This window comes from Loxodonta africana, chromosome 1 (genome assembly GCF_030014295.1).
Source record: "Loxodonta africana isolate mLoxAfr1 chromosome 1, mLoxAfr1.hap2, whole genome shotgun sequence".
Taxonomy (NCBI): Eukaryota; Metazoa; Chordata; class Mammalia; order Proboscidea; family Elephantidae; genus Loxodonta; species Loxodonta africana.
In genome coordinates this window covers 131,636,341-131,658,666 of record NC_087342.1, presented here as the reverse complement: position 1 = coordinate 131,658,666, position 22,326 = coordinate 131,636,341, and the positions used below count along the sequence as shown (strand labels likewise).

General features: G+C 39.0%; 1 protein-coding gene across 1 annotated transcript in view; it reads right to left on the bottom strand.

Annotated features, from left to right (window-relative positions):
• Positions 1-22,326, bottom strand: part of COL19A1 (collagen type XIX alpha 1 chain) — a 378,654-nt gene that overhangs the window by 23,392 nt on the left and 332,936 nt on the right. Inside the window, exons 37-45 of the mRNA XM_010586804.3 lie at positions 21,424-21,474; positions 21,296-21,340; positions 20,829-20,855; positions 14,996-15,049; positions 10,586-10,630; positions 5,417-5,461; positions 5,243-5,305; positions 275-310; positions 101-145 (exon numbers count right to left, since the gene is read on the bottom strand). Of these exons, the coding sequence (XP_010585106.3) occupies positions 101-145; positions 275-310; positions 5,243-5,305; positions 5,417-5,461; positions 10,586-10,630; positions 14,996-15,049; positions 20,829-20,855; positions 21,296-21,340; positions 21,424-21,474 (411 nt within the window). The remainder of the gene's footprint in view (positions 1-100; positions 146-274; positions 311-5,242; positions 5,306-5,416; positions 5,462-10,585; positions 10,631-14,995; positions 15,050-20,828; positions 20,856-21,295; positions 21,341-21,423; positions 21,475-22,326) is intronic.

Genomic DNA, 22,326 nt, shown 5'->3' with positions numbered 1-22,326 from the left:
TGAGAGATTTGTAGGGGTCTCCATACATAATTTGTATAACTTCAATGACAGGATGGTTGTAAAAGACAGACTGTAATGATCACAATAGTAATATACATACTCGTTCTCCTTTGGGGCCTCTATCTCCAGGCTTCCCCATGATGCCCTGAAAAACAGATATCAACACTAGAAATCACTGATCGCCAAGATTCTTCATCAATCCAATTGATCTAAATGTCTACAAGTATTCTGGATGCAGTTATGCATTTGAACTTCTAAGTGGTATTTTCCATACCTGAGCACCTGGTAATCCATCTTTTCCATTTATTCCCTAAAAAGAAAAAAAATGATTAGTATTTCTAATTCGGCATTAGCAGGCATAGTTAAACACAAAAAAAGGGTAAAGTTTCAAGGATAATTTCTTAATCACATTTTTACTGACATCTTGGTGAGGCAATATGGTGAAGCGGAAATCAAAACTGATAGAACCAGACATCCCTGAGTGCAAATCCTGGCTTTGTCATGTATTAGTTCCATTGACCTTGTGCAATTTACCTAACTTCAATGACCTCAAAGCTAAAGATTAAATAACATGTAAAATGCACTGTTGCTGTTGTTAGGTGCCATCGAGTCAGTTCTGACTCACAGTGACCCTATGTACAACAGAAGGAAACACTGCCTGGTCCTGCACCATCCTCACGATCATTGTTATGCTTCAGCACATTGTTGCAGCTGCTGTGTCAATCCATCTCCTTGAGGGTCTTCTTTGTTTTTGCTGACCTCTACTTTACCAAGCATGATGTCCTTCTCCAGGGATTAATCCTTCCTGATAACATGTCCAAAGTATGTGAGACAAAGTCTCACCATCCTCGCTTCTAAGGAGCATCCTGGCTGTACTTCTGCCAAGCCAGATTTGTTCATTCTTTTGGCAGTCCATGGTATATTCAATATTCTTTGCCAAGCCACGATTCAAGGGTATCAATTCTTCTTCCATCTTCCTTATTCACTGTCCAGCTTTCACATGCATATGAAGCGATTGAAAACACCATGGCTTGGGTTAGGCACACCTTAGTCCTTAAAACGCATTAAAAAAAACAAAAAACAAAAAACAACAACAACAAAAAACAAACAACCAAACAAACAAACCCAGTGCTGTCGAGTCAATTCCGACTCATAGCAACCCTATCAGACAGAGTAGAACTGCCCCATAGAGTTTCCAAGGAGTGCCTGGCGGATTTGAACTGCCGACCCTTTGGTTGGCAGCCGTAGCACTTAACCACTACGCCACCAGGGTTTCCTTAAAATGCATAGCCTACCTTAAATAGTCAACAAAGATTATTTTCCTTACTTCTTCTCCTATTAGGTACAGTCTAAGAAATAAGCGCATGCCCCATGGCACTGGTGGCTGGTATATAACATTCATTTTTACCTGCTACCAAGTTTTCTGGCACAAAGGATCATTCTCTGTAAATGGTCTCAGTTGATTCTGGGGAAATTTCATTACATGGCCAGAGCATGATCCTGCTGTGCAGTGAACTGTCAGCCAGAGAATGACTTATTTTTCAGCTGGAAAACACCAAAGGAAAGCAAGAAACCTGCAATCATGGCTTTTGAGAGTATTAAATAGTGACTTTTTATTGGAAAACTGGTATTTTCCTGAATTTTACAAGGCAGTTCTGGAGGTGGTAATAAAGTCCAGTCCTGCTCAGAGATTTATAAGACTGGGAGAACTACTGGCCGGGCAATGTAAGAAAGAAAAACACTTGGGGTCAAATCAAATACCTAGAGTCTAACAGCAGCAGATGTGTATTTGAGATTTGATTTGAAGAGGGAGATCAAGGTGGGGATAATGATTTCTTAGCCAGCAGGCAATCGCATGGACATGCTCCTCTGAAAAGCCTAGGAGACTTTTATTGTGCTAGAAAGGATTCTACGAGGATGGAACCGAACACAACCGCATATTTTCACTGCTATAAATTACACTAAAGTCTGTCACAGTGGAAAACCCAACCAAAGACCCCAGCCTCTCTGAAGCATCCTGGGAATTTTCTGGAGTACTTTAACTAAGTACATGTTACCTGAAGTGCACGGTTCAAAGAATTTATTACATCCAGGAATACAAGCAACAAAGGGAGAGCTGATTAAAGAGAGGATGTGAAAGAAGCAACTGTGTCACTTGAATAAAAGAAGATAAATCTAGTGTAAAAACGTAATTCAAGCTTTGGTAACAATATAAGAAAAGAAATAACCCTGTAACCTTTTTCTGTGTGTTGTAATTCATCAAAGACTACATGCATGCTCTCTTTTGTATATGAAGGTGTCACTAACTTTCCATTTGTAAGGTGTTTGCCCCTCTTTCCCCTCATCTCACTTTTTTGGCAGAGCCCCAATCCCAGGTAAAACTAACTTTCTGTCTACCTTACATCTGCCTCTGAGCAGCTGTTGTGGCTGAAGAAAACCAAGGATCCTTGCTCATTGCTCCAACCTAAATGCATGACAGCAGATTGAAAGCAGCCCCTCATGTTACCCAGCCATTCTTCTATATTCCCTAGTTGACTCCCTTTCCTTCTCCCCAAAAGTACTCTTTCTCACATTTTTCAGTCTCTTCAAACCTCCAGTATCAGCTCCTCACGTTTAACTGATGACCTCGATTCTTTCCCTGAGAAAATAAATACAATCAGGAAAGAGCCACCTCGCCTTCCCTCCATGAGATCCACCAACCTGTGTGCATCTGTAACCCAACTTCTAGCTCTCTCCCTCCTGTTAAAAAGGAAGACCTGCCACTGTTCCTAGGTAAGACCAGTTTCCACTTACAAGTGGAATACCAATCCCTACCTCCCTGCCACTCAAAATTACCTTCATTCTCTTGTATCAATCAAATTATCCCCTTTCAAGTGGATCATTCTTTTCAGGATACTAAAGTGCTGTCATTTCTCCTACCAATGACCCCCCAGTTTCTAAAATCAATGGACAATTATCAGACCTATATAACTTATCTGTATGTTTATGACTCCTTCTTCTTTAAATACTTTCTTCACTTGACTTTCAGGAAACCCCATTCTCCTGGTTTTCTTCATATCTCACTGGATGTTCCTTCACAATCTTCTTTGCTGGTCCTTTTTCTAATAGTGGAAATAATCTCTTCTCTTCCTTATCCATAGTGACTCTGTTTTGTTCAGAAAAAGAACCAGCTTCCATCGAGTCAATTTTGACTCATGGTGACCCCACATGCTTCAGAGTAGAACGGTCCTCCATAGAGTTTTCAATGATTGTGATCTTTTGGAAGTAGGTCTCCAGGCTTTTCTTCCAAGGAGTCTCTGGGTGGATTTGAACTGCCAAACTTTTGGTTAGTAGCCAAGTGCTTAGCTATTTTGTGTCACCCAGGGACTTCACTTAAATACCCAGAGTAGTCCCTCCAGCCCTGCTCTCTCCCTGAATTCCAGATACATATATCCACTGTGTACTTGACATTTCCACTTGGATGTCTACTAGGTACTCCCATACTAACACGTCCAACATAGAAAACTCTTGGTTTTCCCATCCAAACTCACCTACCTCCAGTCTTCTCATCTCCCATGCTTCATCTAGTCCATCAGCAAGTCCTACTGGCTCTCCTTCAATGTACATCCTAAATTTCTCTACTCCTCAGGACCTTCCTGCTCTCACTGTCATTATTTCTCATGGGTATTGTGGCAGTAGTTCCTCACTGCTCTCTCTTCTTCCACCCTGCTCCTTACAGTCTGTTCTCCACATGATAGTCAGAATGATCATTAAAAATGTAGTTTGCTTATCTTCTTTCCGTGCTACAAATGCTCTAATGGGTTTCTGTCACACTTCAAACGAAATCTAAACTTTATTCCATGGCTTAGAAAACTCTGGCAGCTGCCTAGCTCTCCCTCATATCTTTCACCACTTTTCTTTTGCTTATTCATTCTAGACTTCATGCCTTTTGCTGTTTTTTTTTTTGGAACACATTAGGCTCATTCCCCTACTAGCCACTTCTTTTTCCTGAAAAAACATTCCCCCAGACCTTCCCATGGCTTAAGCTCTCACTTAAGTCAGGTTTCTGCTCAAATGGCAGATCTTCTTTAACCATCCTATTTAAATGTGCACCCATGCAGCCTGGCATGTAGTAGGTACTCAGGAAACATTTGTTGAACAAATAATCTACTTTTTGCATAATTCTCCTGGGGACCCAATGGCAAGTGTTTACAAGATGGATTACAGGGGCTGGGGGTGGGGAATTGGCAAGAGGAGGTGTGCGGGGGGGGGGCAGCAAATGAGACTAATATTTATTGAGCACCTCCCACAGCATGGCACTGTAAGTGCTTTCCGTATGTCATGTCAGTGAACCTTCACAGAAACTGTCTGAGTCAAAATTCAAATCTAAATCATCTTGGCTCTAAACTCCACATGCTTTCTCTTTTTCCCCGATGCCTCCTCTGGGAAGATGGGAATCCACCGACCCTAATGGTTTCACAGAGGTACTGAACCAGCCTCATGAGCTCTGCGCTGCTTGTTCACCTTCAGTCCTCCCCTTGCCTAACAAACACCTCTTTCCATACACAAGACAGCAAATAAGCAAAGGAGCAGTGACCCTCCATAAGGAATGAACCTGAGGGTAGATGTATGTCTTATTCATCTTTACATCCCCTCCCTCAGGGCTTAGCACATCCTTGGCAAACAGCAGGGACTAGTTGAATACATGTTGAATTGAATTAGTAGGAATGATCGTTACAGTGTCACATCCATACTATGTATCAGTAACCAAGAGCTCCTTTAGGACACAAAAAAGAGGATGATATATTTGGCAGCAGTGATTTACAAAAGTATAAAAACAAGGCCCAGAGAAAGAGGAGGGAATCTGAGAAAAGAGCTTCTACTTTAGTCTTTGGCTTAACATACAGGTGTTATATCTGTGGGCCTTTGGTTTCCTCATATTTTAGGATGCGATGGGCCTTTTTTTTTTTAAAAAAAAAAAAAAACTCTGCTGAGCACATTAGACTTAAAAAATAATGAGTCTAGGTTCCTGGTGTTCAAACAAAAATTTCACCCTTTTTACCCTCGTTTCAGACATTAATATACCTCAAAAAGAGCTAGGACACTTAGTGAGAACCTCCCACCCCTCCAAAATATCCATTTGTAGAATCTATTCCCTGGAAACTGCTTGTTCAAAGCTCTGATTTTCTGAGGAGACAGGCCGAGAGGCAATGGTCAGAGTGTTTCTCAAAGTGGAAAATTTTAATAGCTAAGAAGCACTTACTGGTTTTCCTGAGGGTCCTTCTGGTCCAGGGAAACCTGTATCTCCAACAGGTCCTCTTTCACCCTATAAACATGTCCACAGACAAAAGTCAGTTTCCAAGAAATGCTTTAAAACTACATTCAACTACAACTGTTAAGAACTTTTAAGAAAGCAAACTGTTAAGAGGCAACTCACTGGTTCCCCTGGGATTCCTGGAGGGCCTGGAGCACCGGGCTTTCCCTGGTGAAGCGAATCAAAGAGAAATGTTATCAGCCAAATGACCGACACCATGTGCTTCCCCTCCCCACCTGAGAACTGAATATGCTGCCGGGGCTATGAGTCTCTGAACTAAAATGGCATTCATAAAGGAAAAACATCTGTGGGAATGTACATATGTGTGTATGGTGGGGGGCAAGAAAGAAGGATAATATTTTTAAAAATATTAAATCAAAGTAGTCTCATTGCTGGAAATCCCCCTTGTGCCTAGGTGACTGGTAGCTCTTCTTCAGGGGTAGGGAGGGAAGAGAGAGACAAAGAAGCTTTTGGTTGGCTTTGAGTTTCACAAGAGATTTTGTAAATTCATAGTAAGATAGCTTGAAAGCAAGAACATTTGATTTGAAAAGCGATGTTTTGTTGGGAGGGAGAGGAAAAGATTGGTTTGTTCCAAGAGGTCATAGCCTGGAAGACTGACTATAGAGAGATCCTGGAGTAGAGAGAACACAGGGTGGGGACCACAGAGGATGATGGTCCAGCAGAAACTGGAAGTGGAGAAAAGCCAAAGTGTCCAGACCAGGCTTAAGAGGCTGTCTGGTCTGAGGAGTTACTTCCCACCCCTTGGACCTAAAGTGGTTGGAAAAGGTGGATAAGGTGAGGATGTAGGTGTGGGGCTGAAACCATAAAAAATCCATTAGGGAAATCAGAAAAGGAGGAGCTTTTTCTCACTTGCTGTTTAGAATTCTTGGAGATCGCCTCACAGGTACAGATAGGGATGAGTGTGGCATCTAGGCAGACATAGGCCTGAGAGAGCATTCTTGGCACCCCACAAACTATGTGTGTGAGCAAGAGTTCCCAAAGTTCCTCTGGATCCAAGTTGGGTGATATGCTAGAGATGACCAATATCCAGAAGGGTCTTAGAGGGGGAGATGGAGACTCTGGAGAGCTCAGGCCTTGTGACCTGAGATGAAGTAATCACAGGGACATTGGTGGCAAGCAGCAGCATGCCAGAGGTCAGGTAGTACCAGCAGAGGCCTCAGAGGCCCCACCCCTGCCAGCACTTACAGGAGCTTCCTCCAGTGTACCCATATGCCATCCTGGGAGAAGTGTGAAAGAAGCCCTAGAGAAATCCCTGATAGGGCTGAATATGCTGGAAAGGGACAGACCCATCTGTTCTAGGAAGAGAGGAGTGTGTCCCACAGCAGAGTGACTGTGATGTGTCTGAGCAGGCGGGCCTTGTTCCTGCTTCAACCAGAACAGTCTCCTTTTAGCTATGTTGTTTTGATCCACGATAAATTTCAGTTATAAAAAATGAAAGTTTATTTTTTAATTACATGCTTCTGTAATTATAAATTAAAATCCTTTTAATTATGAGATATGGAAACTGCTTTTTAAGGGGTCAGAACAACATACCAGATCTTGTCCAAGAATATATTAAAAAACACAATTTGTATAGAGAGTGAAGAAGGAATACTGGGACTATCCTGACTCCTTTGCAGAAAAGTGCTGCACAGTGTTCTGGACTTCCCTTTTGGGGATTTGAAACAACCTGGGTATAAGTAACTGGGGAAAGGAGTTGTGATTTTGTTTCATAAACTAAAGCATAAAAGCTGGAAAAAAGCAAAACAAAACAAAAAACCTAAAAGTAAACATATCAGATCTTAGACATCCAAATAAGTGGCAGCCTAATTCCTTAGTCCTATCATGCTGCAAGGGATCTCTGGTGGTGCAGTGGTTAAAGCACTCTGCTGCTAACTGAAAGGTCTGCAGTTTGAACCCACCAGCAGCTCTGCAGGAGAAAGATGTTAACAGTCTGCTTCTGTAAAGATTTATGGCCTTGGAAAGCATATGGGGCAGGCAGTTCTACTCTGTCTTATAGGGTTGCCATGAGTCAGAATTGACACAACAGCAGTGGTTTTTTTTTTTGTTTTTTATCATGCTGCATCCTTTAAAGATATCTTTGGAACGTCTCACTTCGATTGCTTTTTGAGACTGTAGTACATCTTTTAAATTATTTTAATGGTGGCCAATATTTTCTCTTGAAGGGTAGATTTAATTTAGGGTGATAGGCAAAGGTAATTTGTAGTCACACCTCGGTGAATAGAATGTAGAGACAGATACCAAAAATATCAAACCCAGTGCCGTCGAGTCGATTCCGACTCATAGTGACCCTACAGGACAGAGTAGAACTGCCCCATAGAGTTTCCAAAGGGCGCCTGGCAGACTTGAACTACTGACCCTTTGGTTAGCAGCCATAGCACTTAACCACTACACCACCAGGGTTTCCATAGAGATAGGAAAAAAAAAAAACAAAAGGCGTTTGTGTTAAATCTTCCAGGAGATCTTATGCGCTTAGTGAGGCACAGTTTAACAACCTGTTCCCTACAGTATTGTCATGTCAATGTGATGCCATTGTTTTATGAAGGCCATGAGACAGCTGCACCTCCCATCACCAAACCAAAATCCCATTGCTGTAGAGTTGATTCTCATAGCGGCCCTGTAGAACAGAGTAGAACTGCCCTACAGGGTTTCTAAGGAGTGGCTGGTGGATTCGAACTGCTGACCTTTTGGTGAGCAGTGGAGCTCTTAACCACTGCACCACTAGCACTCCATAGTTCCTTATACAGCAATATAACGATGGGTGATTTGTACCCCTCCTTTGGAATCTGTGTCAGACCCTCAGGTTTTCATGATTCTCTCATTCGAATGATATATTGGCTTCAATAAATCTCCTCAATTTTACTTAAGTAGAATTGTAGAGTCTTTTCTTACAACAAGACAAAAACAGGCTGTGAGTATAACGGGGGTAGGTTGTTAAGTGGGCTCTAAGGACAATTCCAGAAACAGAGTTCCAAATTTGTTGCAAGCAACTATGTTGGGGAAGGGCCGGGGAAATGGGAAGAAGTGGGTAGCCTACTTTCAAGAAGAATTAAAAAAAAAAAAAATCAAACCTGTTGATGTCCAGTCAATTCAGACTCAAAGTGACCCTATAGGACGGAGTAGAACTGCCCCTTAGGGCTTCTTAGGGTGTGATCTTTACGGAAGCAGAATGCCACATCTTTCTCTCATGGAGCTGCTGGTGGGTTCTGATCACCAACATTTTGGTTAGCAGCGGAACGCTTAACCACTGTGCCATCAGGGTTCCTTTCCAGAAGAATGCTTACTGCATGTAAAATTTTGCAATGCTTGCTAAAAAAGACATTTTGATTTTGCCTTTACAGTCATACTAATACTTAACTAGACCTAGGTCAGGTAAATAGGGTGATAAACCAAAAACCAAACCCATTGCCGTCGAGTCTATTTCAACTCATAGTGACCCTATAGAACAGAGTAGAACTGCCCCATAGAGTTTCCAAGGAGTGCCTGGTGGATTTGAACTGCGGACCTTTCAGTTAACAGCCATAGCTCTTAATCACTACACCACCGGGGTTTCCAAGTAGGGTGATGGCATCCTCTATAAAGAAAACAGGTAATGGATGGGGTTTTGTATTTTATTATCAGACTGAGTAGTTAAATGAGTGAAGTAGAGTAGCCTCCGGCCCTGTAAGTGATGGGGGTGGTGCTGGGTAGTGGGGCTCATTTTTATCTTTCTCATGTTCCTATGATTCAAGCATAGGGCTTTCATTGACTTTCCTGTGATGTTATCTTGGAACTATCCTGCAGGAGCACCGAGGAAGAGGATAAATGGTCTCTAATTCATAAAATGTGACCACAAAATTTTAATTAGAGCATCATGAAAGAAGATCAGAATGATCCCTAAGGGCTCAGGGAAATGATTTCAACCTTTCCTAGAGTGCTTCCTATTCATTTGAAAAGACCTTGATGAGATTTAAACATTTGACACTAGAGAGCAACAAAAATGATTGAGAGGATTGAAGGGCTATTTTACGAGGAAATATTAGCAGCAATAAAGCTCTGCTAGGTATTTTTTTAATACCACTCAGCTTAGTGAGAACTGGAAACCCTGGTGGTGTAGTGGTTAAGAGCTATGGCTGCTAACCAAATGGTCGGCAGTTCAAATCCATCCGGCACTCCTTGGAAACTCTATCGGGCAGTTCTGCTCTGTCTTATAGTGTCGCTATGAGTTGGAATTAACTCCACAGCAATGGGCTTGGTCTTTCCTTTTTTTTTTTTTTCCTAAAAGGGCAAACTCAGATAGATTATAGCTTTGTACAAGGAACGTGAAGAACATGCCCGAGGATGAGAACTTTGCCTTTTGAGGCTCAAGAAACCTTAAAATATGCCGAGAATACAGAAACAAAACAAGCTTTTCAAAGCTGTGCTTTTATATTAACTTATCAAAACCAAAAACCAAACCAAACTCAGTGCCGTGGAGTCGATTCCGACTCGTAGCAACCCTATAGGACAGAGTAGAACTGCCCCACAGAGTTCCCAAGGAGCACCTGGTGGATTCGAACTGCCGACCCTTTGGTTAGCAGCCGTAGCACTTAACCACTACGCCACCAGGGTTTCCTAATAATGTATAGTCATAGGTTAATGGGGCTTTAAAAAATTTTTTTCTTCCCTAATGAAAGAATAAATTAGAAAAAGGTGAAAATAATGGAGTATTCTTGAGGTGGGAGGCGGCCAAGTGGTTTTATTTTTTAAACTGGAGATTATAGAAACCTACTGGCATAGTGGTTAAGAGCTAAGGATATTAATCAAAAGGTGCACAGTTTGAATCCACCAGGCACTCCTTGGAACTCTATGGGGCAGTTCTACCCTGTCCTATAGGGTCGCTATGAGTCAGAATTGACTTGAAGGCAGTGGGATTTTTCTTTTTTTTTTAAACTGCCATTGGAATTAGGGTGTGTTCCTTTGTCCTTTTTGTTCCTTGGTGGTAGGTTTGCAAGGCACCCTGATGGTGCAGTGGTTAAGTGCTCGGCTGCTAACTGAAAGGTTGGCGGTTGGAACCCACCAGTCACATGTGGCAATCTGCTTCTGTAAATATTACAGCCTTGGAAACCCTGCAGGGGCAGTTCTACTCTGTTCTACAGGGTTGTTATGAGTCAGAATCAACTCTATGGCAATAGATTTTTAGATTGGTTTACTGTGGAGCTTGTTGTTGCTGTTGAGCTCATTGTAACTCATGGTAACCCATGTGCTAGAATTGTTTAACTGCGAAATGAATGTGACATAATCTGGACTCACCGATATCCCAGCTATTCCCGGGGGACCTGCTGGGCCTCGATCTCCCTATTAAGATTAAAAAAAAAAAAAAGTAAAATTTTTACCTGTAAAATTAATACTCAAATGACAATTTGGATTTAGTAAAGCTTTTCTTTGGATCTGCTAAGCTTTACCAGTATCTGCCAGTCTGAAGCTATAGCATGGATGGGAAAATAACAGAATGAGCAGCCAGTTGAACCTGTTCAAATTTTCTTTTTTTTTTCATAAGACCAAAGTGGATAATAGTCTTAATGAAGATAAGCATTCATGTTATCATTTCTGTGAACTATTTTTAATAAGAATCCACAGATATTTAGAACTAAAATCAGTCAATATTTTTATTCCATATATTCAAAAGTTTACTTCTATTACTTAAAAGATTAAGAACGTTGAGTATCTTTTAAAAAGCTCTTCCTACACTTGTCTCATTGGAGAAGCTAAAACTCAGGGTTAGAATGAAAAGATCTAGAGATACGGATTTTGTAGGTGTCATAATTTGACCAACCAGAAGATCCCTTCGAGTGCTCTCAGTATAGTCACGCAACCCTTGTTCAAGAGGCAATGTGGTATTTTAGATAAAGCTGACAATGCTAAAAATACTAATGATTATATATGAGATAATAAAATGCCAATTTTTGTTGAGCAGAACCTACATTACAGTACTTCATAATTTCCCTGAGGGACATAAAAGACTTGATTAAATGGAGAGATATACTTTGTTCTCGGAGGGCAAGACAATGTTGTAAAGGTGTCACTGCTTACCCAAAATAATTTATAAAATTAATGTAATTTTTACAAAATTCCAACTTGATCAAATGATATTAAAGTTCACTCTGGATAATAAATAAACTAAAGGATAAAAGAAAAAAGAATAAGAGAAACTAGAATTAACAGATATTTAAACACATGATAAAGCTATAATAACTGAAATAATGGGTTAGTGGCATGAGATTAAGCAGTATACCAATGCAATATGACAGAAATCTTAGAAACAGACCAGCATTTATAATAGGATTTTAATAAAGAATCTATTATTCGACAGTGCTAATTGGATAAATTTTTTGAAAAAAATGTTTGATTCGTCCATACAGATTTATGTAAAAAAGAAAATGATATGAACCATAAAGAAACTAAAAGAAAATATAAGTGACTATCCGATCTTGGTTGAGAATGAGAATAAAAGTTATTTTATACATAAATGCAAAACAAAAAATCATATAGGAAAATAGTCATAAACTACAAATTTTACATAGACAATATTAAATGCAAAATAGAAAGGCAAAGACCAACTAGAAAAAAAAACTCAATGTATAAAATAGAAGTAACATCTTTAATATATAAAATAGCTACAGTCAAAAAGAAAAAGAACTAATCCAAAAATGGGCAAAGGACGTAAACAGGTAATTCTCATTCATTTCACTTTGTCCTTTTTAAATTATGGGCTTTTCCCCTTTAAGTGAGTATACTGGAACTTTTCACTCAATAGAAACATTTGCATATTTGATAAAGATTAATGTTAATAGGTTGTTCCTTGACAGGATGGTCTTCCCAACATTTGCATCTCTCAGTTCCTTGAACCACTCTCCCCTCATGGATTTCCCTTTTATTACAATAGTTATACCTAAGACCTTGTCAATAAGAATCCTTCATAATCTCAAGTTCATGCATCCCATCCTCAATTTACCATCTCCCACTGTTCTAGCTCATCTCTTGAGTATTGTGAACCCCCAAAACTTTTGATGCCCCCAGGGGATCTAATCAATTGATGCTACTATTTTTTCATTATCCTTCATTCCCTTGATACTCTCTCTGCCCTCCTTACCCAAATTCCATGGTCAATTGTTACAATCACTTCCTTGTTTATGCTGTTAACTCTTTTGCCCTGTTCTCGCTTCTTGTACTTACTTGACAAAAACAGAAACTTGGTTATATCCAAACTCCCCTCCTATATCTCTGCCTTTACTTGAGTTTCTGTACATGGCTAGAGAAGCGCACATATTCTCCCTGACTGGTCTCACTTCAGTTCATGACCATGAACCTCAAGGAGTCCCTTAGGGCTGCCCCCTCATCTCACTTCTGTGGTTAATGAACTCTTCCTCTTTCCTGGAGGACCTTCTCCTTAAATTCCCAATCTCTTCTCCCTGCTTCACTCTCAGATGATGACCTTGCTTCCTTCACCTCTGAGAACATTAAAGCAATCAGAAAAGAACTTCCATAGACCCCCACCAAGACATCTTCTCACATATCAGCATCTGCACCCCTATACTCTTTTTTTCATACCTGCTAGGAAATTTCAACTGTCCATGCTCTTCTCTGAAGCCAACTCTCCATTTATGTACTAGGTTCCTTTTACTCTTACCTATTTAAGGACAATTTCTTTAGGAACTCTCCCCTCTCTTTTCCGTATTATCATTCCTCCTCTGCCCTCTTTTAGAGGCAGATCCATGCCTGGATCATTACGTTAGCATACAAATATGCTGGTGTTTCTATTACCTTAAAAACTATCTTAAAAAATCTTGACCACATTTCCTCTACCAGCCACTGGCCCATTTCTCTGCTTTCCTTTGCAGCAAAACTCTGTGAGAGCTGTTTATACCGTACTTGCTATTTCTAATTATTTTCTTCTCATTTTCACTTAAACCCACTCAAGTCTGGCATTTTCCCCGCCAGCATAGTGAAACAGTAATAATTTTTCTGGTTTTGGTCATCTGCGACCTCTACATTGCTAAATCCAATGGACATTGCTTGACCCCCTTCTAACTTGACCTATCTCCAGCATTTGAGACAGGTGATCACTTGCTCCTCTCTGATACATTATCTTCACTTGGCTTCTGGGACACCAAGTTTTCCGGCTACCTTCTCAGTCTTCCTTGCTTGTTCCTCTTCCTGTGGATCTCTTAATGTCGGAGGTCCTATTTTCTTTTTTAAAGTCTACACTCATTCTTTGATGATTTTATTTAGTCCATGGCTTTAAGATACCATTTATATGCTTAAGACAGCTAAATTTTTATCCCCATTTAGATATTTTTTTAATAAACTCTCTATTTTTATACGTTATTGTTCTGCTTTGATGTCTAATAAGTATCTCCAAAATTTGGCCTCAAGTCCAAAATTAAACTCATGATAATTCTTACCCCTCCAAATCTGTCCTGCCTATAAAAACCAAAAACCAAACCCATTGCTGTCGAGTCGATTCCGACTCACAGCTACCCTACATAACAGAGTAGAACTGCCCCATAGACTTTCCAAGGAGCGACTGGTGGATTCGAACTACTGACCTTTTGGTTAGCAGCTGAGTTATTAACCATAGCCTTCCTCATTTCAGTTGATGACCACTCCTTCTTTCCAGGTGCTCAGGCCAAAAAACTTAAGAGTCATCCTTGACTCCTTTCTATTCTCTCATACTCACATCCAATCAATCAAAAAATCTTGGCTTTTCCTTCAAAATTTATTGAGAATCTAACACTTCTCACTACCTCCACAGTTTTCACCGATTTGAGTCCTCATCAACTTCTACCCAGATTACTGGAATAGCCTTCCAACTGGCTTCTTTGCTTCTACCTTGATTTCCAACTACAGGCCCTGTCACACTTCTACTTAGAAACCACCAATGGGTCCCATTTACTTAAGGTAAAAGATAAAGTCCTTACGATTGTGGGTAAGCTTCCTTATTAGTGCTTCTCAAACTACCTGTGGTGAAGCAGATTATTTATTTATTTCCTAATCTATCAGGGACCAAGATGAATCTATTGAGTGTGTGTTTGTTTATCATGGCACAGTCAAATTGCTAGACAAGTTTTTAAATGCTTACTCTCAATTTCAATACATCATGGAACCCATAACGAAGAGTTTGCAGGTTTGCACTGGCCATACTTTGAGTAGCACAGCTCTACATCATCAGGTCACTTCTTCTCCTCACACCTGTTTCCCTGACCTCATCTTCTATTTCTCTCCCTTTACTCACTCCACCGGTCTCCTTGGACACAGCAGGAATGCTCAGGGCTTTAAGTCCTGCTGTTTTCTCTTCATGGAATAGTTTTCCTTCAGATTTGAGGAAGCTTGGCTAACTTCCCTCACCTCCTTCAAGTCTTGTTCAGGTCTTACCTTCTCAGACCACTCTATTTAAAATCACTTTCATCACTCGCCCCCAATTCTAATTCCCCAAACTGCTACATGTTCTCTTTTTCTCCATAGTAATTACCAACAATAATTTTAGTTATTTATTATGTTTATTCTTTTAGATTCTGTATCCCCTTTCTAGAATATAAGTTCCAAGAGGGCAGAGATGGTTTCATTCACTTATATATCCCAAGCTCCTAAAACAGTTCTGGCTCCGCAGTAGGTGCTTAATAAACATTTGTCAAATATTGATTGAATAACCTATGTGCTTACCTTTGCACCTGGAAATCCTTCTAGTCCTGGCAACCCCATTGGACCAGGTTCTCCCTGTTAAATATGAACATAGGAATTGCAGTAGCAATGATGAAAAGGTTTTTAAGCATTGGTTTCAAAGGCAAACTTATTTTTTTTCCTGCCAAAAAATAACACCGAAACAATGATTTGCAATTTAACAAGTAAATGGTATGCTCTGTTTTCAAGCATTGGTATTCTTGCATTTGGTATTTGAAAGTAGTTTTCAAATAAAAGCTATTCCCCAGAGAGGTATGAGTTTATTTTCCAATTAATTATTTCTAGTCTGATTAAGATCCTAATATAAATGAACCCCTTTCATCAGTGATAATTCCAGTTTTAGTAAGAATGAGAATGAAAGGCGTGCTCTAAAAAAGTTGGCCAATTTGTGAAGTACCTGGGGCTGCTAGATTACCAGAGAATGAGGCTAAATTCCTAAGTGTAGATAAAGATGGAGCTCTCAAAACAGTTTATCACCCTTAATATTCTCTACAGCTGGACACGAATTGTGAACGCTTGAGAAGATGACCCAAGGATGATCCAATGATTCTGAAAGTCAAAGCCAAGCTGATGGGTTATTGAGAGACAGGAGATAGATAAGTGTTCTCCATTTTCTTTCTTTCTTCTTTTTAATATTTTTTGTATTCTAGTGTATGAAACATTATTGTTGTTGTTAGGTGCTGTCAAGTTGATTCTGACTCATAGTGACTCTATTTACAACAGAACAAAGCACTGCCAGGTCCTGTGCCATCCTCACACTCCTTCTTACGCTTCAGTCCATTGTTGCAGCCAGTGTGTTAATCCATCTTGTTGAGGGTCTTATTCTCTTTTGTTGACCCTCTATCAAGCATGATGTCCTTCACCAGGGACTGGTCCCTCCTGGTAACATATCCAAAGTGTGTGAGATGAAGTCTTGCCATCCTTGCCTCCAGGGAGCATTCTGGCTGTGCTTCTTCCAAGACAGATTTGTTTGTTCCATTCACAGTCCATGGTATACTCAATATTCTTTGTTTATACCACAATTCAAATGCATCACTTCTTCTTTGGTTTTTGCATGCATATGAGGCTATTGAAAACACCACTGCTTGGGTCAGATGCACCTTAGTCCTTAAAGTGACATCTTTGCTTTTCAACACTAAAGAGGTCTTTTGCAGCAGATTTTCCAAATGCAATACATTGTTTGATTTCTTGACTGCTGCTTCGATGGGCATTGATTGGAGATACAAGTAAAATGAAATCCTTGACAACATCAATCTTTTCTCCATTTATCATGATGTTGCTTAGTTGTCCAGTTGTGAGGATTTCTGTTTTCTTTACATTGAGGGGTAATCCATACAAAAGGCTGTAGTTTCTGACCTTCATCAGTAAGTGCTTCAAGTCCTCTTCACTTACATCAAGCAAGGATGTGTCATCAGCACAATGCAGGTTGTTGTTGAATGTTCCTCCAATCCTGATGCACTGTTCTTCATATAGTCCAGCTGCTTGGATTATCTGCTCAGTATACAGATTGAATACGTATGGCGAAAGGATACAACCCTGACACGCACCTTTCCTGACTTTAAACCACACGGTATCCCCTTGTTCTGTCGAACAACTGCCTCTTGGTCTATGTACAGGTTCCTCATGAGCACAATTAAGTGTTCTGGAATTCTCATTCTTTGCAATGTTATCCATAATTTGTTATGATTCACACAGTTGAATACCTTCGCAAAGTCAATAAAACACAGGTAAACATCTTTCTGGTATTCTCTGCTTTCAGCCAGGATCCATCTGACATCACCAACGATATACCTTGTCCCACATCCTCTTCTGAATCTGGCTTGAATTTCTCGCAGTTCCCTGTTGATGTACTGCTGCAACCACTTTTGAATGATCTTCAGCAAAATTTTACTTGAGTGTGATATTAATGATATTGTTCGATAATTTCTGCATTCTGTTGGATCACCTTTCTTTGGAATAGGCAAAAATATGGATCTTTTCCAGTTGGTTGGTCAGGTAGCTGTCTTCCAAATTTCTTGGCATAGATGGGTGAGCACTTCCAGCACTGCATCCGTTTGTTGAAACATCTCAATTGGTATTCTGTCAATTCCTGAAGTCTTGTTTTTTGCTAATGTCTTCAGTGCAGTTTGGGCCTCTTCCTTCAGTACCATCGGTTCTCGATCATATGCTATTGTCTGAAATGATTGAACATCCACCAATTCTTTTGGTACAGTGACTCTGTGATTCCTTCCATCATCTTTTGATGCTTCCTGCATTGTTCAGTATTTTGCCCATAGAATCCTTCAATATTGCAACTTGAGCCTGGAACTTTTTCTTTTGTTCTTTCAGCTTGAGAATTGTTGAGTATGTTCTTCCTTTTTGGTTTTTTAACTCCAGGTCTTTGTTCATGTCATTAAATTCTGTACTTTGTCTTCTCCAGCCATCCTTTGAAATCTTCTTTTCAGCTCTTTTACGTTATCATTCCTTCCATTCACTTTAGGTACTCTATGTACCTTCAGGTTTTGATCATATGCTACCTCCCGAAATGACTGAACGTCCACCAATTTTTGGTATAGTGACTCTGTGTATTCCTTCCATCTTCTTTTGATGCTTCTTGTGTTCTTCACTATTTTCCCCACAGAATCCTTCACTCTTGCAACTCGAGGCTTGAATTTTTTCTTCAGTTCTTTCAGCTTGAGAAATGCCAAGTGTGTTCTTTCTTTTTGGTTTTCTAACTCCAGGTCTTTGGACGTCTTTAAAATACTTTGTTTTCTCGATCCACCCTTTAAAATCTTCTGTTCAACTCTTTTACTTCATCATTTTTTCCATTCGCTTTAGCTACTTGATGTTCAAGAGCAAGTTTCAGAGTCTCTTCTGACATACATTTTGGTATTTTCTTTCTTTCTTGTGTTTTTAATGACCTCTTACTTTCTTCATGTCTGATGTCCTTGATTTCATTCCACAACTTGTCTGGTTTTGGGTCATTAGTGTTCAATGCATCAAATCTATTCTTGAGATGGTCTCTAAATTCAAGTGGGATATAGTCAAGGTTGTAATTTGGCTGTCATGGGCTTGTTTTAATTTTCTTCAGCTTCAACTTGACCTTGCATATGAGCAATTGGTGGTTTGTTCTGCAGTTGGTGCCTGGCCTTGTTTTGACAGATGATATTGAGCTTTTCCATTGTCTCTTTCCATAGATATAGTCAATTTGATTCCTGGTATTCCATCTGGCAAGGTCCCCATGTACAGACATTGTTTATGTTGTTGAAAAGGTATTGAAGAAGTCATTGGTCTTGCAAAATTCTATCACGTGATCTCTGGTGTCATTTCCATCGCGAAGGCCATATTTTCCGACTACCAATCCTTCCTCTTTGTTTCCAACTTTTGCATTCCAATCTCTAGTAATTACCAACGAATCTTGATTGCATGTTTGATCAATTTCAGACTGGAACATCAGGACTTTTAAATCAAGAGAGATAAAGTGGGTACTTTCTTGTTCATTAATTAGTTAATCTAGTTATTTTCTTAGGATAATGGATGCTTTAGACATGATCATATAGAAAAGAGAACTTCTAAACTTCATTCTCTGTGAACACATTTTTGTACACATCATTCCAATCTGCTTCAAAAATATTACCAAGGTTATAACTTCCATTATTATTTATAATATTGTCCTTATTACAGAATATTAAATGAGGAAGCATATGACTGATACATTTTATGCTTTAATAATCTTTTAAAATGCCTCTTAATATGACACTGTCAATCAGGAAAAAAAAAAAAAAAAAGATTCCATTCTGCATAAAGCTCTGTAAAAGATGCCCTGGGTTATTGACAAAGGAAATAAGCTCCTTGACTCCCTTTGTTTACATTCTCAACAGTCCCTAGGACAGAGAAGGTGCTCAATGAATAAATATTTGTTTGACAGTAGCTAACAATTAAATATTTAATTGAATACCAAAGTAGCAAAATGGAGTATCTCAAAAGATAATAAATTCAATTATTGGTAATTTTGCTCTATAAAGGCTTACTGAGAAGATTAGACATAGTGGTGCACATCCATCACCATGGGATTTGAAGGATGATGGGAGAGTAAGTCTCCCCTCACCCACTTCAAAATGACTTTTCAATTTTCTACTCTGTGACCTACAATTTTATCATTCCAAGCTTATTTCTGTGGCACAAAATGTTATTTCTCCATACCAGGCAACCTGTGGGAGATGAAGAAACTTGCAGGGTAGTGCTGATATAGGATCCCAGCAAGTATTTTCAAACTTTATCTAGGATAAACCTGAAGGTTTTCACAATATTTGTTTAATTTTATGATTCCGTATTTCTGTTTTTGTGCTTCCTCAGCTTAACTCACATCTGTAAAAGTGGGAAACACTCTGCAATTAGTTTTTATTCTTCATCTTTTATTTTAGTTAAGAAATTTGAAGTTTAGTCTCTTCAAATTCTACAGAAATATTTCTACACTTTTGTTGCCACCCACTTTTCAATCCAGGTGAATTATAATTGATTTTTTCTTTATTATAAAACTTAAAAAAAATTCTCAACTTAATCTGCAGCTGTTAATGCAAGAACTTGAAAAAATGTTCCAGAAAAGTCAATGTGAAGTCTAGGTGCACCTAAATGAGTTAGAGGGGCTGTATTGAGTGTAGGAGATGGAAGTATAAGATGGAAAGACCAGGAGGAAATGTTTGTAGTCTACAAGATGAAAGAAAATTAAAATTATAATGAAGGGTATAGTTGCTGAAAGCATGAAAAAAAGTTTGATAAAGGAGAAACTTCTAAATCACATATTTGGGTTTAGAATATGGTGCTAAGTATTTCAAAGAATGTTTTCAGGGGAATACAAATTGGTTTTAATAATATATATTGCCCAATAACAAAAACAAGTTCTTTAATGCAAGTCCTTTTTAAATATATTTGGATGTGAAAAGATTGCTTTTTATGGCTTGTTCTTTTATTGGTTTAAAATTTATTCATGTAGTTTTATCAAACTATACTGTAATAAAAGGGCTGTACATTCTTTCCACATGACAATGCAAAATGAGTTGAAAGTTTATTTCAGTTTCAGGTTCTTCAAGTCTATACCCAAAGGTCAAAAGGATATACAAATGGAATATGAAGGATGGAACATATGCTTGAAAAGAACATGACAGGAAAAATTGCCAAGGAATAAAGTAAATCTAATTGAATTTGGCAGAACTTTTACGGTGAAGCTCAATGGTTGAGAAGGATGCTGAGAACAATTATCATCCTTTGGGCAGCTGGAGGACAAGATCTCCTTACATACTGAGTGTTAACCTCCTGATATATTACTTCTACTAAGCAGGTTTATGACAACACGCCATGTCTCCCACAGAACAATTGCTTAAGACATCCAAAGCAAATAAACAGTCTCTTTCCTTTTTTTTTAATTGGAAAGAGAACAGGCATATTAAGGAATTTCTTTCCAGTATTTCTCTTTCACAATCTACTTAAAACAGAATCAATCATAGAAAGAGTGCTATTAGAAGAAAGTGGCTCATTTATCAGGAGCTTTTTACTTGTGTATTCCTCTATCACAAGATGATTTCTAAAACACACTGATGGAAAGAGATGAGTCTCCAGGGCAGTGACAACATTAGGCTTGGGGAAGGGCAGACTGATGCAGGTTAAAAATGAAGAACACACTACTGGCATCTCCTTGAAGCCCTGCCTCTGTTGACTCAGACATGTTAATTGATGAATGCTTAGGAAGGCAGGCTGGCCATTTTCACCTGATATTCTTCTTTCAAACTTTAACAAAGGCCTATTTTCTAAGTGACACAGAACATGGGAGCATACATACCACTGGGCCAGGATCGCCTTTTGGACCCTGTTAAGAAAAACATAGAAAGTCATTTTTTAAAAAAATGACTGAAGCAAAATTACAGAACCCCAAGCCATTTTGTCCAATTTGCTTAAATACACACACAAACATTTGCAAGTTTTGCTTTTGCTATAGTTTTGGACTTGAAGAAAAAGATGAATAAACATAATTTGATGGGACCCCAAAGAAAATGATCGCTTGGACTGATTGATTCAGTTCTCAGGCTTATAATGAAAAAAATGCCACCACTGTGCAAGATGCTATTTATCATTGTTTTGATTGTATACATTTTCTTGATTTTATTATAATGGGCATCACTTTTTCCTCCTGCTACAAAATTTTTGGTTATACTTGGAACATGGATTTTTCAGTGAACTTAGTTTTTTTTTTTTTTTTTCATTGTGGCTGTTGTTAAAGTGTGCTTGGTGATGAACAACTGTACTCACTGGGGGACCAGGTGGCCCTGGATAGCTGGGAACATTCACACCTCCCTTCAAGGAAAAGAAAAAGAAGAGAAGAATTTATACCAATCCGCAACTGGAAAAGGATTTTAAATAATTACATCAGCAAATACCTGGATTTTATATAAACTGCTCATTCCATTTCCTTCATTGAATGGTACACCCTTAGGAAAGAAATGAGACATAATATTATTCTATTACGTTAGGAGTTGGAATCTCTACCTTCTACCTGTTTACCAAATGATACTATTCTGATCCTACTGTAGAAAGTGAGTTTAGTCCTATGAGTGAAATCAGACAATGTCTCCAGTTGTAGCTCTTCAAAAGCAAAGGCAGGGCCAAAATGGAAAGGAGCGTGAGCTACACCTGCAGCACACTGACACTTTCAGTAGGGGTTTGATTAATGTTCAGGTTTGACAGATGAGACACTAATGCATTCAGAGGAAAATATTATTTGCTCATTAAAATTCAGTTTCTGAATTGCCAATTTATGCTAACTGTTTACAGCCTGCTGACCTGCAGGCAATAATGTGGTAATGCTGATGAAGATGTGAATAGGGAACAATTTGGCTACTGCGAAGTAATTTTTTTTTCCCACAGTCTTTCCACACCAAATAGAAACTTAAGGGAAATCAGGGAGATGACATTACTACGTCCTGTGTGGATATTTCTACAAAAACATATGTTTTAGAACAATGGGGAACAAGGACTTCCTAAGGAAACTGACAGGCCAAACGTAAAGTCCCAGAGTAACCAACACCTACAGACAATGAATTCTTTAGAAAAAACATGCATTTTAGCATTCAGGAAAAATACGCATATGGAAGTCTTAGTTAAGAGCTTTTATACTTCTTTTTAAAAATTCTCAGAGAATCAATAATCAAATTCCATTTTCCTTTTTGTGGTTTCCACATTTCAGTTGCAAAATTGAGGAAGCCATCATTTCATTGTTTTTGGACACTTGGGTGCTCAGTAAACAACATGACTTGCACACATCTTTAAGGAACTAGTGGTGG